The sequence below is a fragment of the Onychostruthus taczanowskii genome, unplaced genomic scaffold (genome assembly GCF_017590055.1).
Source record: "Onychostruthus taczanowskii isolate IOZ18803 unplaced genomic scaffold, ASM1759005v1 scaffold40, whole genome shotgun sequence".
Classification (NCBI taxonomy): Eukaryota; Metazoa; Chordata; class Aves; order Passeriformes; family Passeridae; genus Onychostruthus; species Onychostruthus taczanowskii.
The window spans coordinates 7,134,263-7,161,081 of record NW_024501460.1 but is presented as its reverse complement, the minus strand read 5'-3'; the positions used below and the strand labels follow the sequence as shown (position 1 = coordinate 7,161,081).

General features: G+C 37.2%; 1 protein-coding gene across 1 annotated transcript in view; it reads left to right on the top strand.

The window, feature by feature from the left end:
- Positions 1–26,819, top strand: part of GMDS (GDP-mannose 4,6-dehydratase) — a 409,517-nt gene that overhangs the window by 59,174 nt on the left and 323,524 nt on the right. The window contains exons 2-4 of the mRNA XM_041413197.1: positions 1,656–1,700; positions 5,642–5,729; positions 9,206–9,315. Coding sequence (XP_041269131.1) covers positions 1,656–1,700; positions 5,642–5,729; positions 9,206–9,315 — 243 coding nt within the window. The remainder of the gene's footprint in view (positions 1–1,655; positions 1,701–5,641; positions 5,730–9,205; positions 9,316–26,819) is intronic.

Genomic DNA, 26,819 nt, shown 5'->3' with positions numbered 1-26,819 from the left:
CCCATGTTTTTTCCAGATTTTCCATCAAATATTCTTTGAATTTCTCCTTTCAGTAGGGCCTTGTTCTTATCATTTGATGTACATATTCTTCCAGTGAAGCCATGGCACATGTGGTGTGTTATTTTCCTGATTAACTGGTGTCACAAACTGCTATTACAGGGCTTTAGCCCTGTGAAGATCTGTGCACACACATGTACATGTAGTGCAAGGAAAATGGAAGCTGAAACTTTCTTGGTTTCAAGGCCTTTTAGACTGTGTGAGACTTTATGAAGCATTTATACCATGAAGCAATTCCTTTTCTAATGCTGCACTTTTAAACATAGGGCAATGTGCAATGTGCCCCTGTGCACTGTACTGCCATTTTGCATACCCAGGATTTTGCCATCAATGCAGTAAGCAATTTCCTTTAGCAGTCCTGGTCCTGTAGGTCCTCCTAGTGCATCTAAAATGTCTTACTTTCATGTGTTATTCTTCTTAGGCTCTCTATTAGGAAAAGAAAAAATTAGTATGAGGTAAAAAGGTTTTTCTTTGGAGCAGCATGCTTTTAAGGGATGATCAGAGGGAGATGTGTTTAGTTTTGCCCTTAAATGTCTCCGGCCATGATTATGACAGAGCAGATCCACATAACAGAGTTTAAACCTGTAAGCATAGGTGGCATCTCATTGTTTTTATGGTCTTTTTGTAACAAGTCATTTAGGTCTGGTGGAATACATTCACATACTGAAGGAACAAGTAATTCAAGAAGTGAGTGAAAGCTGCAGACTTTGGGCATGGGTAGTCATTGAATTGGTTAGTGAGAACACTTTTGGAGGGGTGAACTTTGCTGGGTATGTGATGATGTGTACACATTTATAAAGGTGATATGACTTAATGGTTTTGGTAATCCTGGCAATATTCATGCCAGGAGAATCCCCTTATTTTAGGAAAATGTGTGCTAGCACATGTTTTAAAGTATTTGCTTTTGAGAAGTTTAATAATTTAAGTTTGACAAGGATTTCACAGGAGGAAAAAAACCAAAGAAAACCCCCTGAAATTAAATGACCCAAATTCTCAACCTTCAGTGATATATATTTAAGATCTGAAAATGGCTTTTATTGTGTAGTTTAAATATAAGGAGTGCTAGGGATGTTTTTGAAAACTCTGTAGGTCAGGCAAGGCAGAATTATTGCTTCCTTCAGAAGCCTTGTAGAAGGAGTGCCTGGGCAAGGGAGACGCCAGTGTGACAAGGTGCTACAGAGGCATGTTGGTTTGCAGAGAATGCCAAGCTTGTACTATTTTTTTACATGTTTTTCCTTCCCTATCTCCAAAATAGTTCAAATTCAATGGCTGTGGTTAGGATATTTTAGAAAGATAGTCCCCAGGCACTTCATAATGGAACTTGGGAAGAGATTCAAGAGATGGGAATTCTCAACCAGCATTTGTAAGCAAGTCATCTTAAAATATAATGCTTCGTAGTCTAAAATTAACTAAAGAGAGACTGTGGTATTTTTAGGTCTGTGTATGAAATCTGGAGAAATCAAAGTATAGGCTTGTTACCCGGTCACTCACTGCAAGTTTTTTTTTTTTTCTTCCCTCTTTTGAGATCTTAACCAGTCCAAATCTCCCAGGCCTATTCACTGTGTTTCTAACATTTTCCTGTATCTTGCTCTTCCCAGGATGGATCGTACTTGGCTGAGTTCCTGTTGGAAAAAGGCTATGAGGTGAGTGACTCGGTGACTGGCTGCAGGCTGATGGAGTCGTTTGGATGCTGCAGCTCCAGCCCGCTTCCTCTGCTTCTGTCCTTCTCTGTGTATGTTTTCCACTCCAGTCCTAGATAACAAATCAAAACTCCGCAGAGGAATGTGCAACATGGTCTGTAATCATGCCAGGTTATTGTACTATTTATCATCTAATGTCCACTGGTGGATTCCCTCTTCTCCTCGGGGTATAGCTGCTTTGCATGTTTCCCGCCAGCTCAGATAAGCAGTGACCTGTATGAGCCAAAACTGTAAGGAATTAGGGAATAATTTATGATGCAATGTACCACATAAAGGAATAAGAATCTCTTGTTTGTTCTCTTTCCCCACCTCTCTCTCCACAGTAAAGGCCCCTTTTTTTTGGCAGTTATATTTGAGCAATGAAAACCTTGCATTTTGCTTTGTTCAAAAAGGAAAAAACAAGCCCTAAAACAAATCCCGAACAACAAACCCCAAACAAGTTGTACTTTGGTACGGTTACGTTCTATATCTTTTCTCTTGGATTAATTAATTATTGCTTAGCACATTATTTTTGTTTTCTTTTTCCTTGAAATAAAGGGAGTCTGATTCCTTCTTGCTGCATAATTTTCCCTGGCAAAATCACATTTCTTGTGGTCCAGCAAAGCAGCAATCACAATGTTGCTATTGTTATGGTATGATTTGAGGAGTTTGAACTGATGTGGGCATAAATGTAAGAATATTTGCCTTCTTGATCATACAAAATGCTTCTAAAATGTATGATAATGGAAGGAAATGAGTTGGTCAAACTAATCTCCCCACAATGTCGTATTTTTGGGGACTTTAATAAAAGTTAGTGCTTGTTTTAATATTGAATTTTTTTACTTCTGTTGTAATACTGCTTCATAGCTTAGTCAAAAGTCTCTTCTCAGCCAGTCTGTGCTTCCCATACTTTTGTACCAGGTTAATCTTGTCTTGCTTATTCTCTGTTTTCTTTTGCTTTGTTGATTGTTTTAGTTATTGAAATTGGGTTTTAAGTTTGTAAATTTGTTATTTTTTTACTATTTTTCCATTCCATTTGGGGATGAGGGATATCATTGTGGTTGCTTTTGCTACTTTGAAGGCAAAAGCACATATTCTCTCACAGTCAACAATGAAGTGACAACAGCAAATGAAACATAACCCTTTCAATAATACAAAGGTTGCTGTAGTTGGGTAGAGTTCTTTCCTTCTGTTCTTCAGCCCTCCATCAATTTCTTGGACTTCTTTCCTGTGCTCCCATTTAGAAACCTCCGTTCCTAAATAACTGAATGCAAGCATGCATATGACAACTGATTGCCTCCCTAATTGAGATGCTTTATTCAACTTCCTTTTCTTTTTAAAATTTCAATGTGTTTTAAGATCTGGTTCTTTTGAGAAAAATCCACTGATACATTCTTAACTAGATTAACCAGTCTGCACGCATTTTGGCCTGTCACAGAGTTTGCATTTCACTTGCGATTCACTGTCCCATACAGACAAAGGTACCTTTCATCAGTTTTCTTATGGTAATGTTGCTGTCATGGATTAAGCATTTGGCAGGTTTTCTTGCTCTTGTATGTGCATACCAGAATAAGGAGTGGGAGAAAAAAAAAAGAAAGAAAACAACAAAAAAAATCAGGGTTCATATTTTTTTTTGTTATCACTGGATGTAAGAGGCTCTCTGGATTTGTCTGTTTATTGACTCTTTTGAAGTGCTGGGGCGAGTGCATTTAGCACATCTTGTTGGTCAAAGGTTTGTATCACAGTCATGAGCAGACACAAAGCTCTTGCAAGCCCAGTCTTTCATCAAGCTTTTTAGCTGGCAAGATTTGACTTATTGGTCAACCGTTGAGATGAACATAAATTTTAGCATGACTTAATTCAGAGATAGATAATTGAATGCTCAGGAAGTCTCTCATCAGAACTTTAAGCCAAAATATTTCATTTTGCTAGAAGAATTACAGAATAATTTAGGTTGGAAGTGACCATCCAGTCCAATGGTTAACCCAACACTGCCAAGTCCACCACTAAACTATCTTCCTAAATTCTAGATCTACTTGTGTCTTAAATCCCTACAGGGTTGGTGACTCACCCACTTCTCTGGGCAGCCTGTTTCAGTTCTAGAAAACCATTTCTGTATATAATTTTTTTCCTAATATTTAATCTAAACCTCTGTTGTTGAGTTTCTCAATTTTCTTCCTTCAGAATAATTAGTTACATTAAAACTGCCAAGTCCAATATTTTACTCAACAAAGTAATAGTTTGTTTGAGTACTCAAAATATTTTCAGTATCATTTGTGAAAGTGAAGTCGTTGTGAAAGTGAAGTTCTTATGAAAGTGTCTTTTTTTGAAGGCATATCTCTGTAAACTTGTTGTGCCTATAATTTATTCACACAATCTATAAAGAATTCTTTTGGTAGGGCTTTTAATTACATGGTTTTTATAATGTATTTTCATAAATCCATCATTTGATGGAAATTTCTTTTGGGGGCCACATTTCTCATTGATTCTGAAAGTGCAAATGTTTTATTCAGTTGTGGAAAGTTTAGTTTGAATTGTAGAACATGGTATGTTGTGAGCAATGTCACAGGACACACAAGTGATTTTCTGCAAGGAAATTGGCATAATAAATTTGGCCTGTAATTGCAAAAATGAAGTTATTGAGCTGTTTTAAATCTTGCCACCAAAATGTCTTTCTTAAATCAGCAAACTGATCTCAATCTGCAGTTGTGTGCACTTCTTTACTTGGTTAAATTTTGGACTTAAGAAGAAATTAAAAACATTTTCTTTGTAAATCACCATAGCTTGTGTTATATGTAAAACAAAACTCCCCAGACTAAACCCAAACTCTTAACACTGCCTGTTCCTGTTTCTATATTCTTTCAAGTTAACATCAAGTGGGAGAGTAAAGGGATGGCCTCAACAAATTGAGTTAGGATGCATTGAAGTCCAAGGGATCACTTTCAGAAATAAAAGCCAGGGAGAGGTGGAAGACAGTCAGATGTTTAAGCTTGATTTCTCTTTGCAAGCACAACTTCTGTAGCTGGTAACCAAAGCTAACATGAATTTTGGCAGCAGACATCATGGGGCAGTCTTACAGGACAGGAGGAAAGGGTCAATGTTTGAAAAATTTCTCTAATGTATTAGGCACAAAGGGTCTTTTCTTAGTGTTACTCAGAACCAGTGTGGCTTTTTCTTCACCAGCTTATTTATTGTGGCAGGTTAAAGGAAATTCCCAGCCTGGGTTTCAGCCTTAGGCTTGTCTGTGTCTCTTGCAACCCACTGGAGAACAGTGACTCAGAGGTCTACAAAAGAGCACTGACTGTTCTGGCTATTCTTCCAGCACCCCAGAAATGAATGACAGCTCAGTTTTAAAATACATTTGGGCCTTGCAGCTGCTGCTCCTTCTTTCCCCTTGGCTCTCCCGTCATTTTCCCCTTCTCTTCTCTCTGCCCACTCTGTCCTTTCCATAACCCCATCTCCTGCTTCTCCTGCTGTTGCTTTTTCTATGCCAGTCTCTGCCTCCAGAAAGACTTCTGTGCAACCGAGGAACAATGGTTTTCTTGGCATTCACACATTGCTTCTCCAACTCCAGTAATGTTGTCAACCCTCACTCACTAGGAGATGGTGCTCTGGGGCAATTCACTGTGTTTTCTGTACTGTGTGTGATGTTTGGGCTGTTAGTGCTGTCAACAAGGGAGAAGGGGAAACCACTCAATGGTGCTAAAGTAAATATGACAGCACCTGACCTCATCTCCCAGTGTCATATTTGGGAAGTGGATAACTGTCCATCTTTAGGAACAGAGAAGAGTTCTGATTACCTGATAAAAGGGTTAGGCCACATAGCTGAGAATTCTGAGGGATGGTAATGAACTCTTTCCTCTTAATGCTTACCACTTTTCCATTTTTTCTCCTTCAATCCCCAGGTGCATGGCATCGTTCGTCGGTCCAGTTCTTTTAATACAGGCCGGATTGAACATCTCTATAAGAACCCACAGGCTCACATTGAAGGAAGTAAGGCTTTGTTTTATATTTAAGGCTATCTGTTATATTTAATCTGGGCTATTTGTTTGGTGGAGAAAGATCGCTAGGGACAGGAAGGGAATTGAGTTTTCTTCTGCTAGTGTTAGCTTGCTGCTCTGTCTCAGAAAGAAAATTGACCATTTTTCTCTGAAGAAGATGGGCATGAAATATGGATACCCTTGTGTGTGTGAGTTTTTAAAAGTGGAAAATATGTGAGGGACCCAGGAAAACACTTTATGTTGTGTAGAAATGCTGCCATGGTTCAGAAATAGCTGGCAGTAGCAATTAGAAAATGGCTGGGCCTGGAAAATGCTATGTGAGGTTAAAAATACTGAGATTTCAGAATAGTTAAACGTGGGGTTTTTTGAGGTATTTGTCTTAAGTACTCCACTTGTGTTTCCTCATGAGCTCCATGGTGTCTGATGGAGGTGAGGGTTTGGAAGCAGCCTGTATGAGAGCATGCATAAGACATGATCAGTTCTTACTGATGATAAGAAGAATGAATCTTTGGACCTCTGAATTTCTGCACCCAAGGAAGGGAGTGCCTGCTTTACCAGAAGGATTCCAAGAGCATTGCTCTTGGAAATGTGCTGACAATTTACTGTATTCTGTTATCAGTGATAATCTGGATAGTTGAAATTATTGCCTTTAGTGTACACATGGCAAAAAAATTGTTTTACCTTAAAGGAAGTTAAGTTATCTCTTAATGAGAAACAGCTCAAATGATGAGTGACTCCAGTTCAGCAGAAGGATTGAGGACTTTAACAAGGACACAGTTCTCCATGCTGTGTCTATTTTGTAGAGTTGTGAAAGCTTTCCTAATAGTCCAGGATAGTATTGTCCAGTTTAAGGTATTGTTAACAACCAGTATCTCCATGGTGTACAAAGTCACATCTTTGAAGTCTGTTGCACGGTTAAACGCAGCCTAATTTTGTCAGGTTAAATATATAATGCAACTTACAGATTTCCTTTGGTCTTTGCTTGTAATTTTTATTTTAAAAATGCTTTATTTCTGACATGGTATTGCCCCTGATGAGTTGCTACTTACTGTGCACTGCTCATTAAAGTACCTTATTAAGAGATGGGTAGAAATGAACAAAATATCTTTATGAAAAATACTGAAGTGTATTTTTCTGTCAAGAATAATATAAGAACTGTTTCCCATTACTTGCTTTCTTGGCTCACAAGATAGAATGAAGAAAATAAGTTGGACTGTACATTGTGAGGATCATCTTGTGGTTATGAAAAGTGATTTGAGAAGACAACGTAGATCACAATAAATATATATGCAAACATTTAAGGAAAGGGATGGAAGGAAGAAAAGAGAAAGGAGATCTTAATTTTCCCCCCACTTCTTATCTCATTTTCCTTTAACTGAAGAACATAGCCATATGAATGGGAGGAGGAGGAATTGGACTTGGAATCTCAGGAAAGGCTGCTCCGTGTAAACTGTTTGAAAACAATGGGTTTCCAGGCAGTACTGGAGGAAGCAAAGAAGCAATAGTGGTTGATGTGAGCAAACCCTAATTTTATCTTTGCCATGTGTGTTTTTCCTGTGAGGAATCAATTGCATGGTGCAAGATGGTGCTCTTCATAGACAGTGAACCTCTTTGCATGAAAAAAGTAGAGAGCACAGGAAGGAAGACAAGGTGCATCCTAGAGCAAGCCCTCCAGCTTGCTTGCCAAGGTGGTTTTTAGATTGGATAATATTACTAAAGCCCAAAGGTTCTGACATTTGATCTGTGTTTATGAATCTGTGCAAATAAACTCCATTTCTAGTAAGTCTTTCTGCTTAGCCTTTCACTCTTGAAAGACCCTCTTTTTTCATGGGTCAGGAGGGAGCATAGCTTCATTCCCTGCTCTCCTTCAGAAAGGTCAGTTGGACCAGATGCTTTCAAGACTTGATGTTGGACCAAAATTAGCACTCTCCTTGAAAGCATTAAGTGTTTGGTATTAGTGGGCTGGTGTCCCTGTTTCCTGGGTCAGCCCAGTTGGCAGCCCACCCTCCCCTGGGAAGCTCTGAAGCTGCTCTCTGGCCTAGGGGTCATGGCAGGACTGCATGTCTTTGGTGTAGGAAGAGGAGCACAGGCTCTAACATCTCTTTCCTGCCTAGCTTCAGCTGGGTCTGAAGTCTCTTCAGAGTGCCCTTTTCAACTGATGTTGATGTGAAAAAAAATTTCAGGAATGTACCATGGCTGTATTACTTTATCAACCTGAAGAAACTCATGCACATGTTAAATGGGAATGTACAGGGTTGAACATCTGGGAACCGTGTGATCTGTTAACTTCGTTGCTGTTTTATACTGTTAAAAAAAAAAAAGAAAAAAAAGGGGGGAAAAAAGCCTAAACCAGCACAAATAATAACAAGGTTCACATATCTCAACAGCAGTTAAAAAATGGACTGTGGATTCACATCTCTTGTAATAAGCCTGGTATCTCAACACTAAAAAAAAAAAAAAAATTTTAAAAAAATTAAACTAAAATCTATATTAATATGGCAAGTAAACATAAACAGCTAATTCATCAATACTTACAACTTTTTATTGGAAAGATCTGTGAATAGCAGTATGCTTGTTTGATTTTTCAATTTTGTTTTAAAAAAGAGCAAAAAGAAGATCTGTTTTGTGAATTTCACTTTTGCAATATCTTCTTGTCACATCAGGGTCTGAAAACAAGGACAACTTGATAAACCGTTGCAACTTGCACTTTAAATTTTGACAGGAGCTGGTTTCAGCTCTTGTGTTCTTTTTTACACACAAATTAGAAACTGAAGTCTGGAAAGGATAAATAACATCTGTATCTAAGCAATTTTGAGATTTTGATGTATAGCATCACAAACCATGTTTCGTTGGCAGTTAAATGGTTCTCTTAAATTTCCTTCCAGTGTGCATCTGTGTTTTTTTAAATAGAAAAACAATAGTAACAAATGCAGCAGGTTGTACTGAAATATTATTTAAATGTTCACCTAGTAGATACCTTACACATTTTTGTTCTGTTGTGAAATTACTCACAGTGAGAAATTAAAACATATGCAACATTTTGGGAAGGAGAGAAAAGCTAATGATGGATGCTTAAGAAGTTAAGACATTTTTGAGTGAAAGATGGGAAGCCCAAACTAAAAAATGCCCTGTTTTTGTGACTGGAATTCTGTATCTGATATTGAACTTATTAATACAACCTGGGAGAATTAAGTGTAAGCTACTAAACAAATGATATAAATGTTGATAGATAAATAAGATTATGAAAAAAAAAAGTGAAATGCTATTCATTACTCCTGTGTGGAAATGTATTTTGTGGTTAAAGCAGGGGAGAAAAAAAAAACAAGCAAAACCAAGTTTAGCTGGTGATCTCTTGACTTTTTCCAGTAAACGTTTACTCAGACCTTGACCTGAAATAGGATGTGGACCAAAAATGCATTATTGTTCTGAGATTAAAGTGTATTAACTCTGTATTCTTAAACTCTGAAGACATGAAGCTGCACTATGGGGATCTCACAGACAGCACCTGCCTGGTGAAGATCATTAATGAAGTCAAACCCTCTGAGATTTACAACCTGGGAGCTCAGAGCCATGTCAAGGTGAGTAACCTTCTCTAGACTGAGAATTGTGAATGTGTGGTGATGAGGTTGGTGTATTACCTTGCTTACTTTAGACTGCAGCATTTATAGCAGTTTTAACAACTGTTAATTTCATCAGGTAAACATTGCCTTCAGTCAAGACAGTCATGTTTGCTGTGGTGCTAAATTACTGCATGAGTTTGCTACTCAATATACATTGTCAGAAGAAGAGAGGTTAAATTGTCATTGTCAACAAAATCTGCATGTTTAAAAATCTCTTTTTTCTGCCACGTGAAACAACTTTTGCTGTAGGCCTTGCTGCTGATCAGTCCTAGCTGAGAAATTAAACAGTGTACTTAGGCCAAGCAGTACTTAAAACAACATTATTTGGTTTGTTTAAAATCAATACAGATATCAGAATGCACCACTTCTACAAAGACTTCTCCTATACCAGTTTTATACTTTTTGAAATATTGACCTACAAACAGTAGGTTACTACCTGCAGCATTACAACACTTTTGTTTATAAAAATTCAAGTTAGAGAAAGTGGAATAAAAAGGAGTAATTAAATCTAGTAGTTTGACCCTGGCAAGTACTGCTGCAGCAAAAGGATGGAAAATGAGTAGCAGAGGCAATAACTTTGTGGTTACATTTATTAAGGTACACTGCCATAAAAGCTCAGTTTACTAACAAGTGACCTGACCACAATTTACTTGCAAAATCCTCATTCATACTTCACAATTACAAACTGAAGCTGATGTTCAGCTAGAAAGTTGTCATTAAAATAAATTGTGTGTCAGTCATATGTCCTGTCCTTGTTGTGTGCGGTGTGTAAGCATTCTAAAGTAATATTTCCTGGCTCCTCATGAAGTGAGAAGCTAAGGAGTATTTAAGCCTCCTGAAAATCAGTTTGGCTTTAGTTTTCTGAGTAAGCCTTTCCACAAAAAGCGATGTGTTGTTCCTATCACTGTAAGCCTTGAAACGCAGCAAAAGGAAATCACACGGAAAGACTGCAGTTATTGACAACACACAGAGCAGAATACAGACATGAAATGAAAATAAATCTGCTTTTAATTTGCTTGCATGATTGAATTAACTGTGTTAACATGGGTCTGGTTTATTAACTCACGTACAGCAGGGCTGTATTAGTCCAAGGGCAGAAGATGGCCCAGAAGATAACTGAACTGCTGCTTTGCAGAGTGAAATCTGAGCCAGCAAATTATGCTGGTTATTTGCAGTCTACAGCTAGGTATCCCAGCATCCCTTCTCTTGAAGTGGTTCACTGTATAGCAATCTCTGTGGGAATTACCTGTCCCACTTAATTTGGGAGTAGAATGCTAGTACCATGCTAACATCATCTACTCCATGTGCCTGTTGCAGCTACAACAGCTTGGTCACAGCACTGGGAGGGCACAAAGGGGTAATAGTGGTGCTTGTGCTGCTGCTATAGATTCTTGGATGATTCTGCTATGGGTTATGAGAAGGATTATTCCGCAAATCTCTCACTGCATGATTAGCTCAGCTAGTTAGGGCATGGGGCTAATAATGCCAAGGTTGTGGGTTTAATTCCCATATGGGCCATTCACTAAAGAGTTGGACTTGATCATCCTTCTAGGTCCCTTCCAGTTAAGATTACTCTGTGACTCTGAGCCAATGCAGATCTGATGCTGACTCTTGGCCTTTGGATAGCTAATGTCCTGGAGGACAATGAAAATGGCTCTATTAGAAGTTGACCTGGATCCAGCAGGCTGATACTTAGGCAATGGTAGTGGTCATATGGGAAGCATAGATGAACTTCTTCAAGGTGTGCTTGCTTCCTAGCATCTCCAGTAGTACTTCTGTTGTTGCACTTGAGGAGAGAAATAAGCACCCCGAGTCTGTTGACTGAGGTGTTCGGGAGAACTTGACTTGGTTATTGGTAGGAGTTAAAAACAGTCCAACAGTGTTTAGCATTTTAAAACAATTCCCAGTGTTGAGAGAGAGAGTAGAACTTGGCCATATTTTCAGGTGAATGTCTTCACTAAACAGCTGTTAGCATTAGACTGTGGTTATATGAACTTAATGGGTTTGCTTGTATGCATCATGTTTGGGGAAGGAGGGAAAAGAACTTCTAATCTTAGCTTGCTTCACATTCTGGTCACTTTGAACCGGTGACGTCTTCAGGATTTTTTTGGTGGTGTTTGTATTGGCTTGTGTTTATGCAGAATAAAGTTTTCTATCACTCTCACTTCCAGTTAGTTTATGTGAGCCGTGCTGAAATGAAGGAAAATAAAATCATAGGAAGTTGGTCTGGTTTCCTGTAGGAAACCAATGAAGATGAAATTGGTTCTTGGAATGAACCCACAGTAGTCTGGGAAATACTGTCAGAGAAGACGTTTTTCTGAATCATAAATAGTGAGGACTGTGACTCATAAAGTAGGTCACTGGGAGGCTGATCTGATCTTGTACATGGGAGAAAGTGAGAGAAGACTGAAACTTGTTCCTTATTAAAAGCAGTAAACTCAACAGAATGATATCATCAGTAGGAACAAATTATCCAGTGTGCATTGCTGTCTGTTTTGGTGAGAAACAGGGATTAGCTCTCTGCGCTGTGGCTTCACCATGGGATGTTCAGAAAACAGTAGCACATTCACTTCATGGCTACTAAATAAACAGCTCAGCCTCATTTTCTCTATTCAGTCTTTATATGTCCTCCTGCTTTGAATTGTAGTTCTTTGGGAATCTGGTGAACTGACCATGTTATGTTTTTCATTTAATTTGGTTTTATGGGGTTTACAATATATTGATTCTAAATTATCTGTTATTGGGTATAGTAGCATGCAGATGGCTTATTCTAAATTCTCTTATCCATAACTCTATATCCCTCTGCTGAATGTCTTCAAAATCAATAATCCAAATGTAAGTAGTCAAAAATGATGTAAATGTCTATTTTTGCACATCTTTCAGAGGAGGCACACACACAGATATAAAGTTGTAACTATTTTCTTGAAGGACAGATGATCACATCAGTGTTTGAGTGCACTGTAAAATTTTGTTTGCTTTGCGTTGTACTGAACTAGTGAAGCTGGCAAGTATTTTTTAACAAATTTCTGAATCCAAAAGGCAGTGTAACCTCAGTAAAAGTTATCTTGTTTTTAGCACTTGAAACTTTTTCAGTGTATCTGAGCAGTTGAATGTGGGCTGGTTTCATGGCTTGCTGTCCTAGTAGTATTAAATAGCCTGGTTGGTGCATAAGTCTTCAGAGGCCAGGGAGGAAAATTCCAACTTACACAAAAGCCTGTGCTCACCCATGTCTCTTACTGCATCCTGAATCTGTAGCTGGATGCTGGTGATGGGAAAGTGGGATATCTACAGAGAGGGGAAACTTGAAGTACAGAAGCAAAAGTTTGCATCATATAATTTCAACAGAGTTGCAGAATGGTTGAAGGTTGGAAGGGACCTCTGGAGACAAGCTAGTCCAACCCCATTACTCAAAGGGGAATTATCTAGAGCAGATTACAAAGAACTTTTTGCTGTCAAGTGTTTAATAGGATGGAGACCCCACAACCTCCCTGAGGAGCAACCTCTTTCCTCACCTGTTCAGTTCCTTCAGTCTTACAGAAAAAAAACTAGCACACACCACCACAAATTTTCATATTTTTAAATGGCATGTTTCCTGTACTTCAATTTCTGACCATTGCCTCACCTCCTGTCACTGTATACTGCTGAGAGGAGTCTGTCTCACTCATCCTTTCCCGTCCCACTCATCAGGTGACACATCAGGGAGATCACCCTTTGAGCTTTCTCCAGGCTAAACAACCCCAGCTCTTTCAGCTTCTCCTCATATGACAGATGCTCCAGTCCTTCAGCCTTTTGTGAGCTAAAGCTACCCTGACCAGTTCTTCCTTGACTGTAAGAATTGTTTGTTCATGGCATTTCCCCTTGTGAGCTGTTCAGTCACCCACGTCAGGTTATCAATGCCCTCCAGAAACCTTCTGGCCTGTGCCTGCTCTGTTGTCCCCATAACAGATATCAGGATGGTAAAAATCACCCTTGAGGACCAGAATATATGGAGGATGAGCTTTCTTAGCTTACCTGAAGAGTGCCTTATCTACTACTAACTACATCACATTCTAAAGCCTGTTTGCATCCCCAGACTCCTCGTGGTCAGAGGAATGTGAACCATATGGGAAACAGGGCATCTTTTTCATTTCCTATCAGTCTTCTATAGGATGCTTCTTCCTGCAGTTGTAATTGTGGTTGTGATAATTGCTGGGGGGAGATGGTGCTGTGCAACTTTATAGTGAAGAAGGTAGTGTTTGGGTCATGGCATGGAAGCTGGCATCCTTCTGTTAAGTACACAAGTGAATCTAATAATTAAAACTGTATATAGCTGGCTTTCTCCTGCAGGTTTTATCAGTGATGTTGTAGGGGCAGTACTCTTCCCCCATCACTTTTCTATCCATGCAGTTAGTAGAGCTGAAAATCACCTATGACAAAGTCTGTGTTGCAGAGGATGGTGTCGCTCTGAGGCAGTCTCGCATGAGGAAGGCACTTCCATGACACATCTGCAGTTAGCTGTGAGGAAGGTCAAGGCACTAAATAACTTAGCACAGAACTAAGTACTGGAGTCTCCTGATTGCAATGTTCTGGCAATGTTTCAAAGTCTCATGCTGCTCAATAGCCAGGTTTGAGAATGTGCCCTCCTTACAGGAGAGCTCTCTATTAACTCTTCTTATGTTGGAAACTCTTCAGTTTGGTTTGTCTTAGTTTTAAATATCTCAGTATCACTGAACAAAATAGGTCTTTCTGATTGCTGTCATCTATTTGATGGATTAGTTCTGAAAATAATTCTTTTGCACTGGATATTTTTTTTTTTGTAGTATGGTTCATTAGACAGGAGTACTTCTCTCTAATTTGTTGGGTGGGCTTTTTTTATCACACGTAAATATCATTAGCATATAAATCTTAGTGATGCTACTTCTGTTAGTCTGTGCTAACTGTACGTACGCAGTTTAGTTCTGATCCTGCAATGTTTTCTCATGGCAAAAAATAGTGTTTGTTGTTGTTGGGCACTTGGACTTTTAAACTTTCTTTTCTCATTAATACAATATTGCTTATATTAAACTGTAGGCAAAATAATTAAAATAATTAATTGTAAAGTTTTTCCAGTATTTCATTACTAACAAGGCTGATAATTGCTTATAATTGCATAATTCATGGTTTATGTACTGTACCTTGTGGTTCTTATCATTCAGTATGCTGTTTTATTATTGCATGGGTTTTAAGCTTCTTATGAATGTCACAGAAGCTTACAGCTTCTGAGAAAATGAATGGATTTTTGTATGTTTTATAAAAGAAAAATGTTGGCTGTTCAGTGTAACAAGATCTAGTCTAGTTAATTTTAAAAAATATTAGCAATACTCTGTAGAGATGTAGTACAACTTATTCACAGGAAAAAATATGCCTAACCTTAATTTTATGTCATTAGGGAATTTTATAGCTGTGCTTTATAGACTATGTTATCGTCTCGATATGATATCAAATTCCTTCTAATTTAGCACGTGTGGCTGTTCAATGTTTTAGCCAAAAGCTGAGTTTTCAAACCTGATTCATGCTATCAGGCTATGAATACAGAGCCTTCTGCCCTAGGGTATCTCTGATTAGTGTGGGACCCCTGGGTGGGGCTGACATGTACCTGTCAGTCTCCTGTCATCTGTTTACTGGTGGTGGCAGCTCGTAACACCAGCCTTGGGAACACAACCTTGCTGGAAATTTGTTGTGCTAACCAGCAAACACTGTGTTTGCACAGGGCTTTAGGTGGTGGGGTCTTGGTCCTTAGCCAGGACAATTAGGCCTTCTGCTGTAAATTCGAAGGAATAAAAACTAGCTACCTTCTATCCTGCAGAGTGTCTTAGTGCTTTGGCTCATGCTGGTACTACCCAGGGTGTGATCTTGAAGGGTGCTGAACTGTCTTAATTTAGTTCAGCACACCCTTTTAACTGCTTTGACTTCAGATTGTTGCAGTTGTTTAGATGCTCTCCTGAGTTTTGTGCAGGATGTTGTGTCCTTGTGGGATGGAGTGCACCAGAGGGCAGAGTAAGCCTCTCAAGTGATTCTTTGAAATGCTTATATGTGTTGTTTTGCTGTGTATTAAATTCTTTAAGTAATCTAATTCCTTTTTAGTGGTCAGATTTTAGGTAGCTTTACACTTGAAATATTTTAGGCAATGCTTTTAGTGTAAAATGTGCAGTACCTGTTCAAACAGATTCTGTGTGGCCTGGAAGGAAAGGTAATTCCAGTAATAGTTAGCAATTGGAATTATATATGTCTCTTCACTTGGTTCACTAAGTATTTATGGCAACTTTATACTATCCTGTAATTGCAGCTTATATTGTCAGACTAAATATATTTAAAACCAAGTGTTAGCAAAGAACTTAGTGCAACTATTAATTTTATTAAACAGATTAACTTTAATAGTTAACTCTATGTGTTGTAGCTGTAAATGCTATGAATACATAAAAAACAATGGAATAGTGTGCTCAGTGGTACTAGTATTTATTAACAAATTCAAGCTTTAACAAATTGCTCCCCAAACTGAGTACTATTTATGTTAATACCAATTAGAAAATTAAGGCATTACGTTTATGGGTATATTTTAACTACAGAAGAGCTTTCATGACCTCTGCTGCAGGCTGGTATTTCCTCTGTGCCCTCCAATTCCACATCTCTCATTTTCTCCTTACCTGCACCCTCCAGCAGAGTTCCTCCTTTTCTCCCTACTCTTGCTCTGAACTAAGGTGTTCTTTCCCTCTCTGTAGAAAAATACACAAGAATTCAAATGCTTTTTGGATCACAGTGACATTATTTATAATTCCTGTTAAAAGCTTGCACTTTTCTAGTCTTTCATTTTGCTGTTTTATCTTATGAATCATTTCCAGGGTAAACGCTGAAGCACATTCCTACAAATATGTTACTTAAGTGTATTGGGAAAGCAGCCATGTGAAAAAAGTAGTACTTAATCAGGGATGCAAAAAGGACCAGACTGAGCCCCGAGACAGGACTTTTCCATATGGTTTAGTAATTAAAGAGCAGAATGTGCACTGTCGTGGATCTGTAACTGAAGATTAGAGATTCCTTTAAGCGTTTTTTTGCAGCTTCAGTGGGTGTCTCTCGCATGATATTTTACAAATGCAAGCTGAGGACTTTTTTCAGCTGCTGTTCTTGTTTTGTGCAGTCACATACAAAGCAGGCTGAATGCTGTGATGAATGAAGTGGTGTTTGTCTTTGTGACCCTGATGACGGGTAAAGTACCACCTCCTTCATCTCATGCTTTGTGTGTGGTTTCTACTTGGAGGCTCTGTGATTTGACTTCCTAACTGACTTCTGAATTTTAAGTCTGGTGTAGTGAAGGAGGACAGCCGGTGAATCCATGTTATTTCAGTGCCATGGCCCCAGTTACAGCTGGATACCTGCTGAAATCAAGCCTTCAATGAGCTCTGCTGCTGCATAATGAAATTGCAAATTTTAAAATAATTGCTTTAAAGCATATTTTATGTAGAGCTGGCTGATAAATGGAAGTTTATAAACTTGGATTCCCTTTTCAGAGAAGAGTGGTATATCATATAGTTCTACTTTTGTTTGCAGTAATCTCTGCTGTTACTGTAGCTATTTATTTTTTTTTTTAGTACAAAAGTAATTGCTGAAGTGGTTTCTGCTTCTGGGCATGAGCAGGGAGGAGTGATCAAAAACTTCCCTGAGAGTTTTCTTCTAACAGCTGCTGCAGGGGAAGAGAAAGGTGGGGGAAAGGGAAGGCAAAACCAGCTGTGGCATTCACAGCGTTGTATTTCTTGTGTCAAATAGATGGCAGCAGAGCGTTGTACACAATGGAGCAGCTCCATCCTGGAATGGGAATGGGGGGGAATGACACTTCAAGCTGACTTGTATCAACTGCAGCCTTGAAAGACTTGTCGTTTGGCATAAAATAGGGAAGAAAGCTACTATTGATAGTGCAGGCGCATAGAGGATGAAGAAGGGTATGAGATGCTAAAAGTACTGAATTTCTGGAGTTGTCCCAGGTGGCAAAACTTAATCTTTTAAGGTATGTCTTCCACTCATGCAACATGATTGAAATCAGCTAACATAATATGCATGTCAAAATAAAGAGACAGAAAGAAAAAGAAAGTATTCACAAGTTGCAACTGAAAGTGATATACAGCTGCCTTGGGGTACTGTAGAAGTTGGCCAGAAAGCCTATATTTTATTTAAGTGAGTTAGAGAAAGGAAATGTCAGTCCTCAATCAGGCAAGCATTCTTTGGTAAGGTTTACTTAAATGTCAGCATTCTTAGGAAAAGAGCTGCAGTCTGTTCTGCTCTGATCCCCAAAATTAGATTTGCTATTAAAATGGGTCAAGCTGCAGATCTGTCTCTAGAACTGTTTGATTAATAAAACTAGTCCAGGGTTTGGCTTAATATTTATTAAGCACAAAATTAATGGCTGCAAAATAGCTGCAGTCATCGTTGGCATTAACATATTTTGTTTTATGCTCATCTACATCTAAAATTTTGGAGTAGGGCAATCCCAAAATAAAAGGTGGAATTGAAGGCTTTGATGTCAATGATTGCTCAAGCCCTTAGATTTTAAGGTATCGTGGTAGAAAGATGTAAAAGAAGTTGAGAAATTATTATTAGTAGTATAGCATGACGGGTCAAGAAATTGTGTCAAGGTTAGAAAATTCAATATGGGATGCTATGTTATTTTGTAATATATTTTATTTCTCTTACGGCTCTGAGTGCAACCATCCTGGCTGAGCATTAGCTTGAGTGGTTATATTTATGATAGACCTCGTTAAGCGTTTACTTTCTGTAAACGTGCTTTTTAACCCAGCTGCCTGAAAAACTATTGCAGCAGCTTGGGGATATCTGGCAGGTTTCTATTTTGATAGGAACTTGTTTCTCATATAATTATGTTTCTTTTCCCCTGTTTTGATATTTTAGTGATCCATCCACCCTCTTCATCAAGCTATTAAGAAACCCAAACCACTATGTAATTTATTTTTTACAGGTTTAAAGAAAATTATATTGGACTCACTTTGAAGTGTTGCAAATTGTGCTAGCTGCTGCAGTTTACTGGGATTGGAGGGTAACACAGGTCTGCCAGAGTGTAGGTGATTTTCAGTATCTTTCATCATACCCTGTGGAAAGTGTTAATATAATGGCTCTGACTTTTGGAGCTTTTTCATTGTGCTTAAATTACTGCTCATGCAGAAGAAGGGGCATGTCTCTGTGTGTTTTGGTTTTTTATTCTTTTGCTTATTTTATTATTGAATTTCTTAAAGTGGCAATTTTAAGGAAAATCCAGGCATAACAATTATATACAATATCTGCTATATGAATATGGGTCAAGCTATGAAACCAAGGAAATGCTTGTGATTTTTTTGGATGAGTAATAATATGAAGCTATTTAAATACTTTTTTTTCTTTTGCTAAATGTTAAGTCTGTTATATAATTTAAATTTTTTTTCATTGTGTCTCTGAACACACTTCCATAGAGACATATTAAAGTTCTTGGAAGAAATAACATAGTTGTGTTTTCATATTTTTACAAACCATTTACTAAATTGCTGTTCTGAACACTGCAAATGGAAGCTATGAAAAATCTGTGACTACGCAATAATAACATGCATTGCACTGATTGTCTTGATGAATTAGGTTGGCAGAACAAATGCAAACTTTTTAAAATAAGCAGTTCCAAAATTTTTTTGGTAGTTCTTCTTGAGGCTAAATGCTACAGACTGCTATTGAAGCCAAACCTCATTGTAATATTTGCAAGGGGGTTGGTGGGGAGGGAGGGTTGTTGTCTGTTGCCACTTTTCCATTGAGGCAAGGATATTAGCTTGAATGACATCATTTAATTTTCTCAATTTTGAAATGGTGTATTTGCATAACAAAGCAGTATTTCTTTTTTTCCTTCAGTTTCATTAGAACTGTCGGGGTGTATGTGTGTGTGCATGTTTCCAGTCTTCTTGCTGAGTAATGCTAGATTTGTTCTTTGTTCTGTGTAAGTTTGGCTTTGTGGTTTATGCAACTTTAAAAATGTATGTATATCCTCTCAACTTCCTTCATCTGTGGATGAAATAGACTGTGTGTCTTAAAGCTTCTCGGTGTTTTACAGGCATGCAAAACAAGAGAAATAAAGTATTTTCTGCGGTAAAAAATGGTTTCATTTATTTTCTTAGTGTGGAAAATAGCATTGAGAAAACCTAAATCACACAAAACATTTCTGTGAAAGAACTCTTGCAGTGAGACGTGCACAAACTCACAGAACCCCTATGATTTAGAATGGCTGTGTGGACAGGAGTGACAGAACAGAGATTAATTCCACTGTTACAAAAAAACCATGGACACAAGTTTCTATTTTTCCTTGAGCATTTTAGAAATTGAAGGAAGAGGAAACATTATTTGTTTATAAGTGACAGAACTATGTTGAGACTGTTTTTGGCTACTTCATTATTGTCAATAAATGTAGCTGTTAGGAAAAAGTGAAAGTTGTCATTTTGGGATGTTTAGGATCTCTTGATGTTGTGTCCATTTTTCTTTTTACAGCAAAAATCATGAGAGAATCTGTACAGAATATTGTATCTGAGTGTCTTTTGTGAATGAGATGATTGTTTGCTTTGTAAACAATGTACATCTGGCATTTATTGGTAATCCATCAGAATTAGGAATCAGAATGGTTTAAACTGCTGCTGCAGTTTAATCTTATTGTGATGATGCTGTGCTACATTTTATTAGGCAAAAAGCAGCTATTCAGGAAATTTAATTTTCTATAGATGATAAAGAACTGTAATGTAGGAACTTTCCCCTGCTTGTGCAAAACACTCAGGTCTGGAGAGAAAGAACATCTTGATATGTGTTTGTGGTCTAACATGCAACTAGTTTTGTGGAGGTTAGGTATGTTTTATGTGATAGCTGATTATTTGGAAAAAGCTTAATTAAAAAAAAAATCTAGTACTGGTTTTTTACATTAAGAACTCTCCAATTTAAACTTCTTTTGATCACTCCAACTTTTTGAAATGGTGCTGTACTGAGCATCTTCTGTGATAGACTTGGACTCCGAAAGACTGGCTAGAGCAACAGGATTAGTCTAGTGGTTTATTTTCCTATACAACTATGCATACTAGCTTTCCATTACCCTATTTTTCATTAAATATTTACCAAATATGCTGGCTAGCATAATTGAATTGTGAATGTCTGAACTGCATTTTTCCTGTAAGTATGTGATGCTGAGAAATAGCATTTTAATTTTAGCCAGACATTCTTGCATAATGTTGCTTCATGGTGATGCAATTTCACTGGCATAGCATCAGAACAAAGACTACAGCATCAAACAAGGATGTAAAAACAAATTAAAGGATGCTAGAAGCTTTAAGCACTGCTTTAAAGATTTTAATATGCTTAATATTCCTGAATTTTTTAAGCTCTGTGTGTGCTTGTGTAACACGCTGTGAGTTCTGTGGAGCTTTTCTAATTTTATATTGGTGTAATATTTTTCCTTTGACTTGTTTCTAAAACTCCACTGTGGCAAAGAACATCCACCAGAAATGATGTATTTTAATTACAAGGCATATGCAACCTATGTATTTAGTTAGCTGGGCAGTAAAATTTAATTGCAAGGCTCTAAAAAATGGTCCTGAACCATTGCATACATTCAGCATAGCTAAGTCTTTGGAGCTAGTAAAAGATTCAGTGAGTTACTAAAACTACATATCTAAAATCCCAATTCCACTGAAAAAATAAAAAGTGAAATAAAATTTGGATTGAGTAAAGGACTAAATAAGATGCTTTTTTTATGATACTGATCTATACTGTTATCTCTTCCACGTCTAAACTTGAATTACAGTAGCAGTCTTTGCAAATTTATCTGAAATAGAAAGGCATATAATTCTTTCCGGAGATTCCAAAAGTTACAACTTAATTGAAACACTGCAGTATGTATATAGCTGATAAATGAGAATTATTTTCAGAAGTACTATGCAACAGGTTCTGTAAAACACCTCATGTTTGTTTTGTTTGGTTTTGATTTGGTTTTTTTTTTTTTTGGTTTTTTTTTTTTAATGTACTAGATGTTCCTAAAAATGGTTGCAATATTTTACTGAAAAAAAACATGGGACTGATTGACTTGTCATGAGGTGTGATCTGAAGGCAACTCACATCACTGGCAGAGATTCTTTATAGTGCTTGGGAGCATTTCATGCTTGCAGGTTTTTGGTACTGTACTCTGTCTAATACTTTGATTTTGTCCAGCTATCAGTATTTCTAGGTGTTGTTCATTTTCATTTTGTCACATTTAGATGTACTATCACTGAATGCTGCAAATTCCAGGGAATGGCTGCGTTTCACAATGCTACTGTACGTGTTTCTGCATTATATATATTTTAATAGCTTATAATGATAAGGAATACCTATTAGAAATTTGGACTGTAAGTGCTGAATGCTAATTAGGTTTTAAAACAACATCATACAAGTCAGTTGAAGACAAACTTTGGGTGTTTTTTGGAGTATTGCATACAGTTAAATGTGTTTAAGTTGTGTAAAGTAGTTTATTACTTATAATTCACTGCTCTGGATTTGTGGTTAAGGTACTGAACTAGAATTCCTCTATAAATATTAGTGCAGGGTATTCTTTATTTTTACTGAATAAGTCAAAGCCAATGATTTGAACTTTCTCTCCAATGCTTCAGTTTAAAAGAAATAATTGAAAATCTGAGAATTAGCATCAAGTCATACTGAAGTCAAAATTTCCCAATAATGCCATGCAACTGATCAATAGAAATTATTTATGATAGTATCAATGTAGATTTAGCAATCTATGAACAGTAATATTGTTGCAATTTAATGGTTGAAAAATCCATTTAACAGTATTTGTATGAAAACCTGTCCTCATTCACAGGGCAGTTTTTCCATTGATTTGATGGTTTCCTTAATAAAACTGAAATATTTTTAATCCATTAATAGTTTGCCTTAAAAGACTGGGGGGGAGAGGAAGCAAAAGAAAGTTTAATATAATGAGACCCTTTGATAAAACAGAACTGCCTGCAATATATTATCCTTTCTGTCAGCAAGTATAGATTAAAGTTGACTTTTCTTTTGTAAGCAGATGCTAATATTTTTATAGGAGAGGTATCTTTCTTAATGATATATTATATATGCATATTTACTGTTAGATGTTAACATGTTCACAAAGTGCAGTGTTAACAAAGTGAAACGTGAGTTCCATGGCTTCAAACGTACCATGGAGTGTAAATAATTTGAAGATTTAAAAGTTGCAAGGACAATATATTGAAAATGCAATTACATTTCAAGGCAAGGAAGCAATTGAAACTTAATTAAATGTAGTTTAACTTTTAATTTATGGTTCGATTTATATTCTTTTATATAAGCTGGCACTTTTGATTTTGTGGGGTGTGGAAAGATGAACATTTTGCCTTTAATATTTGAAGAGGAACTTTTTCCATAGTGCCATTAAATGTTATAAATAAAAACGTCACAAGTAATTTTAAAATCTTTTTGAAGTAGCTTTCATTCATACGCCTGCGAATTTGAAAAGAACATCCCAAAGTGCACATGGATGTGAGTAAATTTGGCTGTCACTGCACACCTTTGCTGAGGTTCCCTTGGGTTTGTTTGTGTGTTAATCTCTACCTGCTGTGTTGGGCATGTGGCAGTGCCTCCAGCACGGAGGATGCTTCTCCACGTATCTTCCAAACCCCAAGTGGGCTCTGCTGTGGTTGTAGCACCTCTTCTGGGTGGCAGTGTCGTGCTGTAATGTCAGACCATAGGTTAAATGAAGCAGTTGAATGGAAATATATATTTGATTCACTTCCACTAATACACAGTTAGGGACCTTACTTCAGACTAAGCTTTCTGATGTGCTTTTTCTTGGCCTTAATTGGACTAGTATTTGGAAAGTACTGGTGGTGGCTTATGTAGCTTCTTGATCTTCATGAATGAGTGCTCATTTTTTGCTTTCTTTAGCTTTAAGCCTACATGAAGTGATCTGTACCACCCGATTAGATTTGTATAAAATCAGAGAATGCATACTCGCTAAATTAAATCTGCTCATCTAAAATATAATTGTTGTCAGTACATTATAAAATTGTAGTTTAAAATGTTTGCTATAAATGAGGGTGGATTAATTTTAAGAACTTAAGCACAGATGGAGTTTTTTTTTGTAAGCATAGCCTGTAACTAAGGGGAAGGTTTTTTCCTTAGTGTCTGGAGTTTTTTCTCCAGACAGTCTGTGGTGGCCTGTTCACATTTTTTTCCTTTACTGAAATTGTTATTAATACATTTATTCCTGTATTTGACCATCCTTTCACATAACTAGAGCTAGTTTTAAAAACCTCTGCTTTTAGAAACTGTGGTTGAAAATAAGAGGGCAATAGGGAAATAGTTATTTTTGTCGACAGTAATTTAAAGGATCTTCATGAAATGGTAGTTATCCCACAGATTTCCAATTATTGTAGTTCTCTTAACTTGGAAAGATGTAATAAGTATTTTTCAAATGATGTGTTTTAAAAGAAAAATTGCTTGCCTGACAGGCAATGAGACCTGGAGGCTACATGATCTGCACTCTTGTTTTTTACTATTAATCAGATGTATTTTACCTACTAATTGTTTTGGTTTTGTTTTGCCTGGTTTGTTCCATTATAGCACTGTGTGAGAAACTGTTATACAAAAGATGTGACAAATTATTAGAGAGAGAATAGTAGAAATGAGTACTCTGTTAATTGTTTATTAAATTGTTATTATTAGATACCACATTTCATCCATGTTGAACTGCATCATTATAAGACTTCGTAGCTCGTTGTGGCAACAGATTAATTACTTGGAATATCATCAAAGGTATTTTCTGTATGTTAGTAATGCTAAAGATTTTCACTGTTTGTCATGTCATGTGCTAAATGTAATGATAATAGTACAACTGCAGTGGATTGGGTGTTTTATTACGTACTAAAACTTACCAAATTGAAGTACAAAAGCCAGACCAAAGGAATGAATCTGTTCTGTTTTTTTTTTTTTTTTTTTCTCCTTTTCTGTCACTTTTTGATTTTTTTTCTTTTTATTTTTCAGATGGGTGGTAAGCATGGGGAGTATGTGAAAATATTACACTTTGGAACTGATTTAAAGGGCTTTGACTAAAACCATCTGTTCCCACCTCCTAATCTTCAAGTTGCTCTTGAAAACTAGGCCAAACCTTATCCCAGGGGGCTAGTGGATAGGACTATCTACAACAATAATAAGATGTAAAAATACAAAATATACAGATACTGAAAGCTCAGTGATCTGCAGCAACTCTTGCTTCTGGATAGTTTTGCGGGTCCTTAGTTTGCAGGTCAACTGAATTCCTTAGTGGGAAGGGGGATACAAGATACACATGGAATGTGTAACAGTATGAAACCAGTAGGATGGCATTTGGAATCTTCATTATCCCTGCCCATAGGTGGGGGATTTGGAACTAGGTGACCTACAAGGTTCCTTCCATCCCAAACCATTTTGTGTTTCTACTTTGACGGAGAAACTGATGTTCTATATATTCCCTGCTCTCAGAGCAAGTTAGGAAAGCATTCCATTATCTCATGTTTAGGTCTAAGAGTGGTTATCTGAACATCACCTTTTTTAAAAATAAAAAGTAATAAATGCACTGCAAGCATCAAAACAAAACTCAGTGTAGGGATAATTCTTTCTGAGAGGTGGTTTCATGCACAAACCCCCCATTAATATCCTGATATAACTTTTCTGTGATATGTCTGATCACTAAATAATTCTGTTACCAACAAGGTGGTTTTAAAAGTAAATGGGGGCTCCTTGGGGCCAATGTTTTGTGTCAGTCTTCTTGAATCCAGAGCAGTACCTTAACTGCTGTATGTATTTGTATGTACAGTCTTCCACAGCTTAGATTTCTGTATTTGACATTGGGAATCCTTCTGAATATAATTACAGGGACCAATGAGATAATGCAGGTAGAAACACTAGCCCACATCCAAAAAAACCCCAAAACATTACCAAATATAAAAAAAAAAAAACCCAAAACCGAAACCAAAACAATGACATTAATTCCCAACAAAAACACTACCAAATAATAAGGGCAAATGTAAACAGCACCATTCTGCAGGTTTATCTGTCTTGTCAAAATCAGCTTTCAGATAAACCAGTTGGCAGGAACAGTGTAGTTAAAAGATGATGGAGAATGGAAAATACTTTTCCAGGGTGTTTGTCTTCTGTCAGATATCTTAAAAACTGAAGTTGCATCAGAAAATTGTGCAGCATGCTAGAGTTGCATACTCTGTTACAGTGGTTTGTGACCTCAGCTCACAATAACTACGCAAGCACAGAATATGTAAAAGCTGAAGCTTTTCACAGTTATGTGAAGAGCTTCTTCACCCTGAACTAGATGTTCTTTTTTGTGCCAAGTCAACTCTGAGAGTATTTGTGTTGTTTACTAAAGGCATTTCTGGGCTTCATCCCAGGAGAGATGTGACCGACAGATCATCAGTGCAGAGCTACAGTACTTAGGAAGAGACAGATCCTAGGCTCTATTTGCTCCTGGGAGGTAAAAGTTATCCAGGCAACTTTGAGAAAAAAAAATTTGAATTAAATTCAGGTTTTAAAATGAAAAAACATACACATCTCTGTCAAACTGAAGTACAGGTTAGTTGTAGGCTTATATAGTCCTCCGGTCAAGGATGTTCAGTTGTATTTGTATATATGTAGATACGAGGAGGAGAAGAAAGCCATGGAGACGCTGATGGTTGTGTATTAAATAAAATTATGGAATCAGAGTGGTTTGGGTTGGAATGGACCTTTACATATCATCCAGTCCAACCCCTCTGCAATAAGCCGGATGCCCTTCAAATACTTCTGATTTGGCTGAATACTGCAGGTGCCACAACTTTTTTTTTTTTAATTTTTTTTTTTTCGCATGCATGCTTACAGAAGATTGTGGAATTATTTTTTCCTGTATGTTTATCAGGTGTTGCTCAGAAGAGAAAAATCCCAAGCGTGCAGAAACTTGTGTGCTGTGCAACAGGTGTTGGTACCCAAGCAAAGTATTGCTTCAGCTCCTTCTTACAGCTTTTAACATAGCCTGTTTGCTGTAATGCTGCTATGATTTTGGCTTTCTGATTAAAACAAACCAAAACAGAAACTACAACCTCCTGTGTAATAATACAGGAATTATGCTTTTCTCATTAGGCTTTTGTTTGGTTGGTTGTTTTGTTTGGGGTTTGTTGTTTTCGGTGGTGTTTAGATTTTTTTTTTTTAAATAATGTTATGTGTAAAGTTGGTATTCTTCATTTTTCTTTGTTTTTAACTTGATTGTAAAGTTTTGTATTTAACTTGATTGTAAAATTTGTAAATGGGAAGATCTAATGCACTGGATTTGGAGTTGCTTTCCCCCTGGCTCTTCATTTAGAGCCTATAAATTATAAAACTTTTAATTTAGGGAAAAAAGTTGCAGTATGGTTCTCAAAGCTGAAAACAAA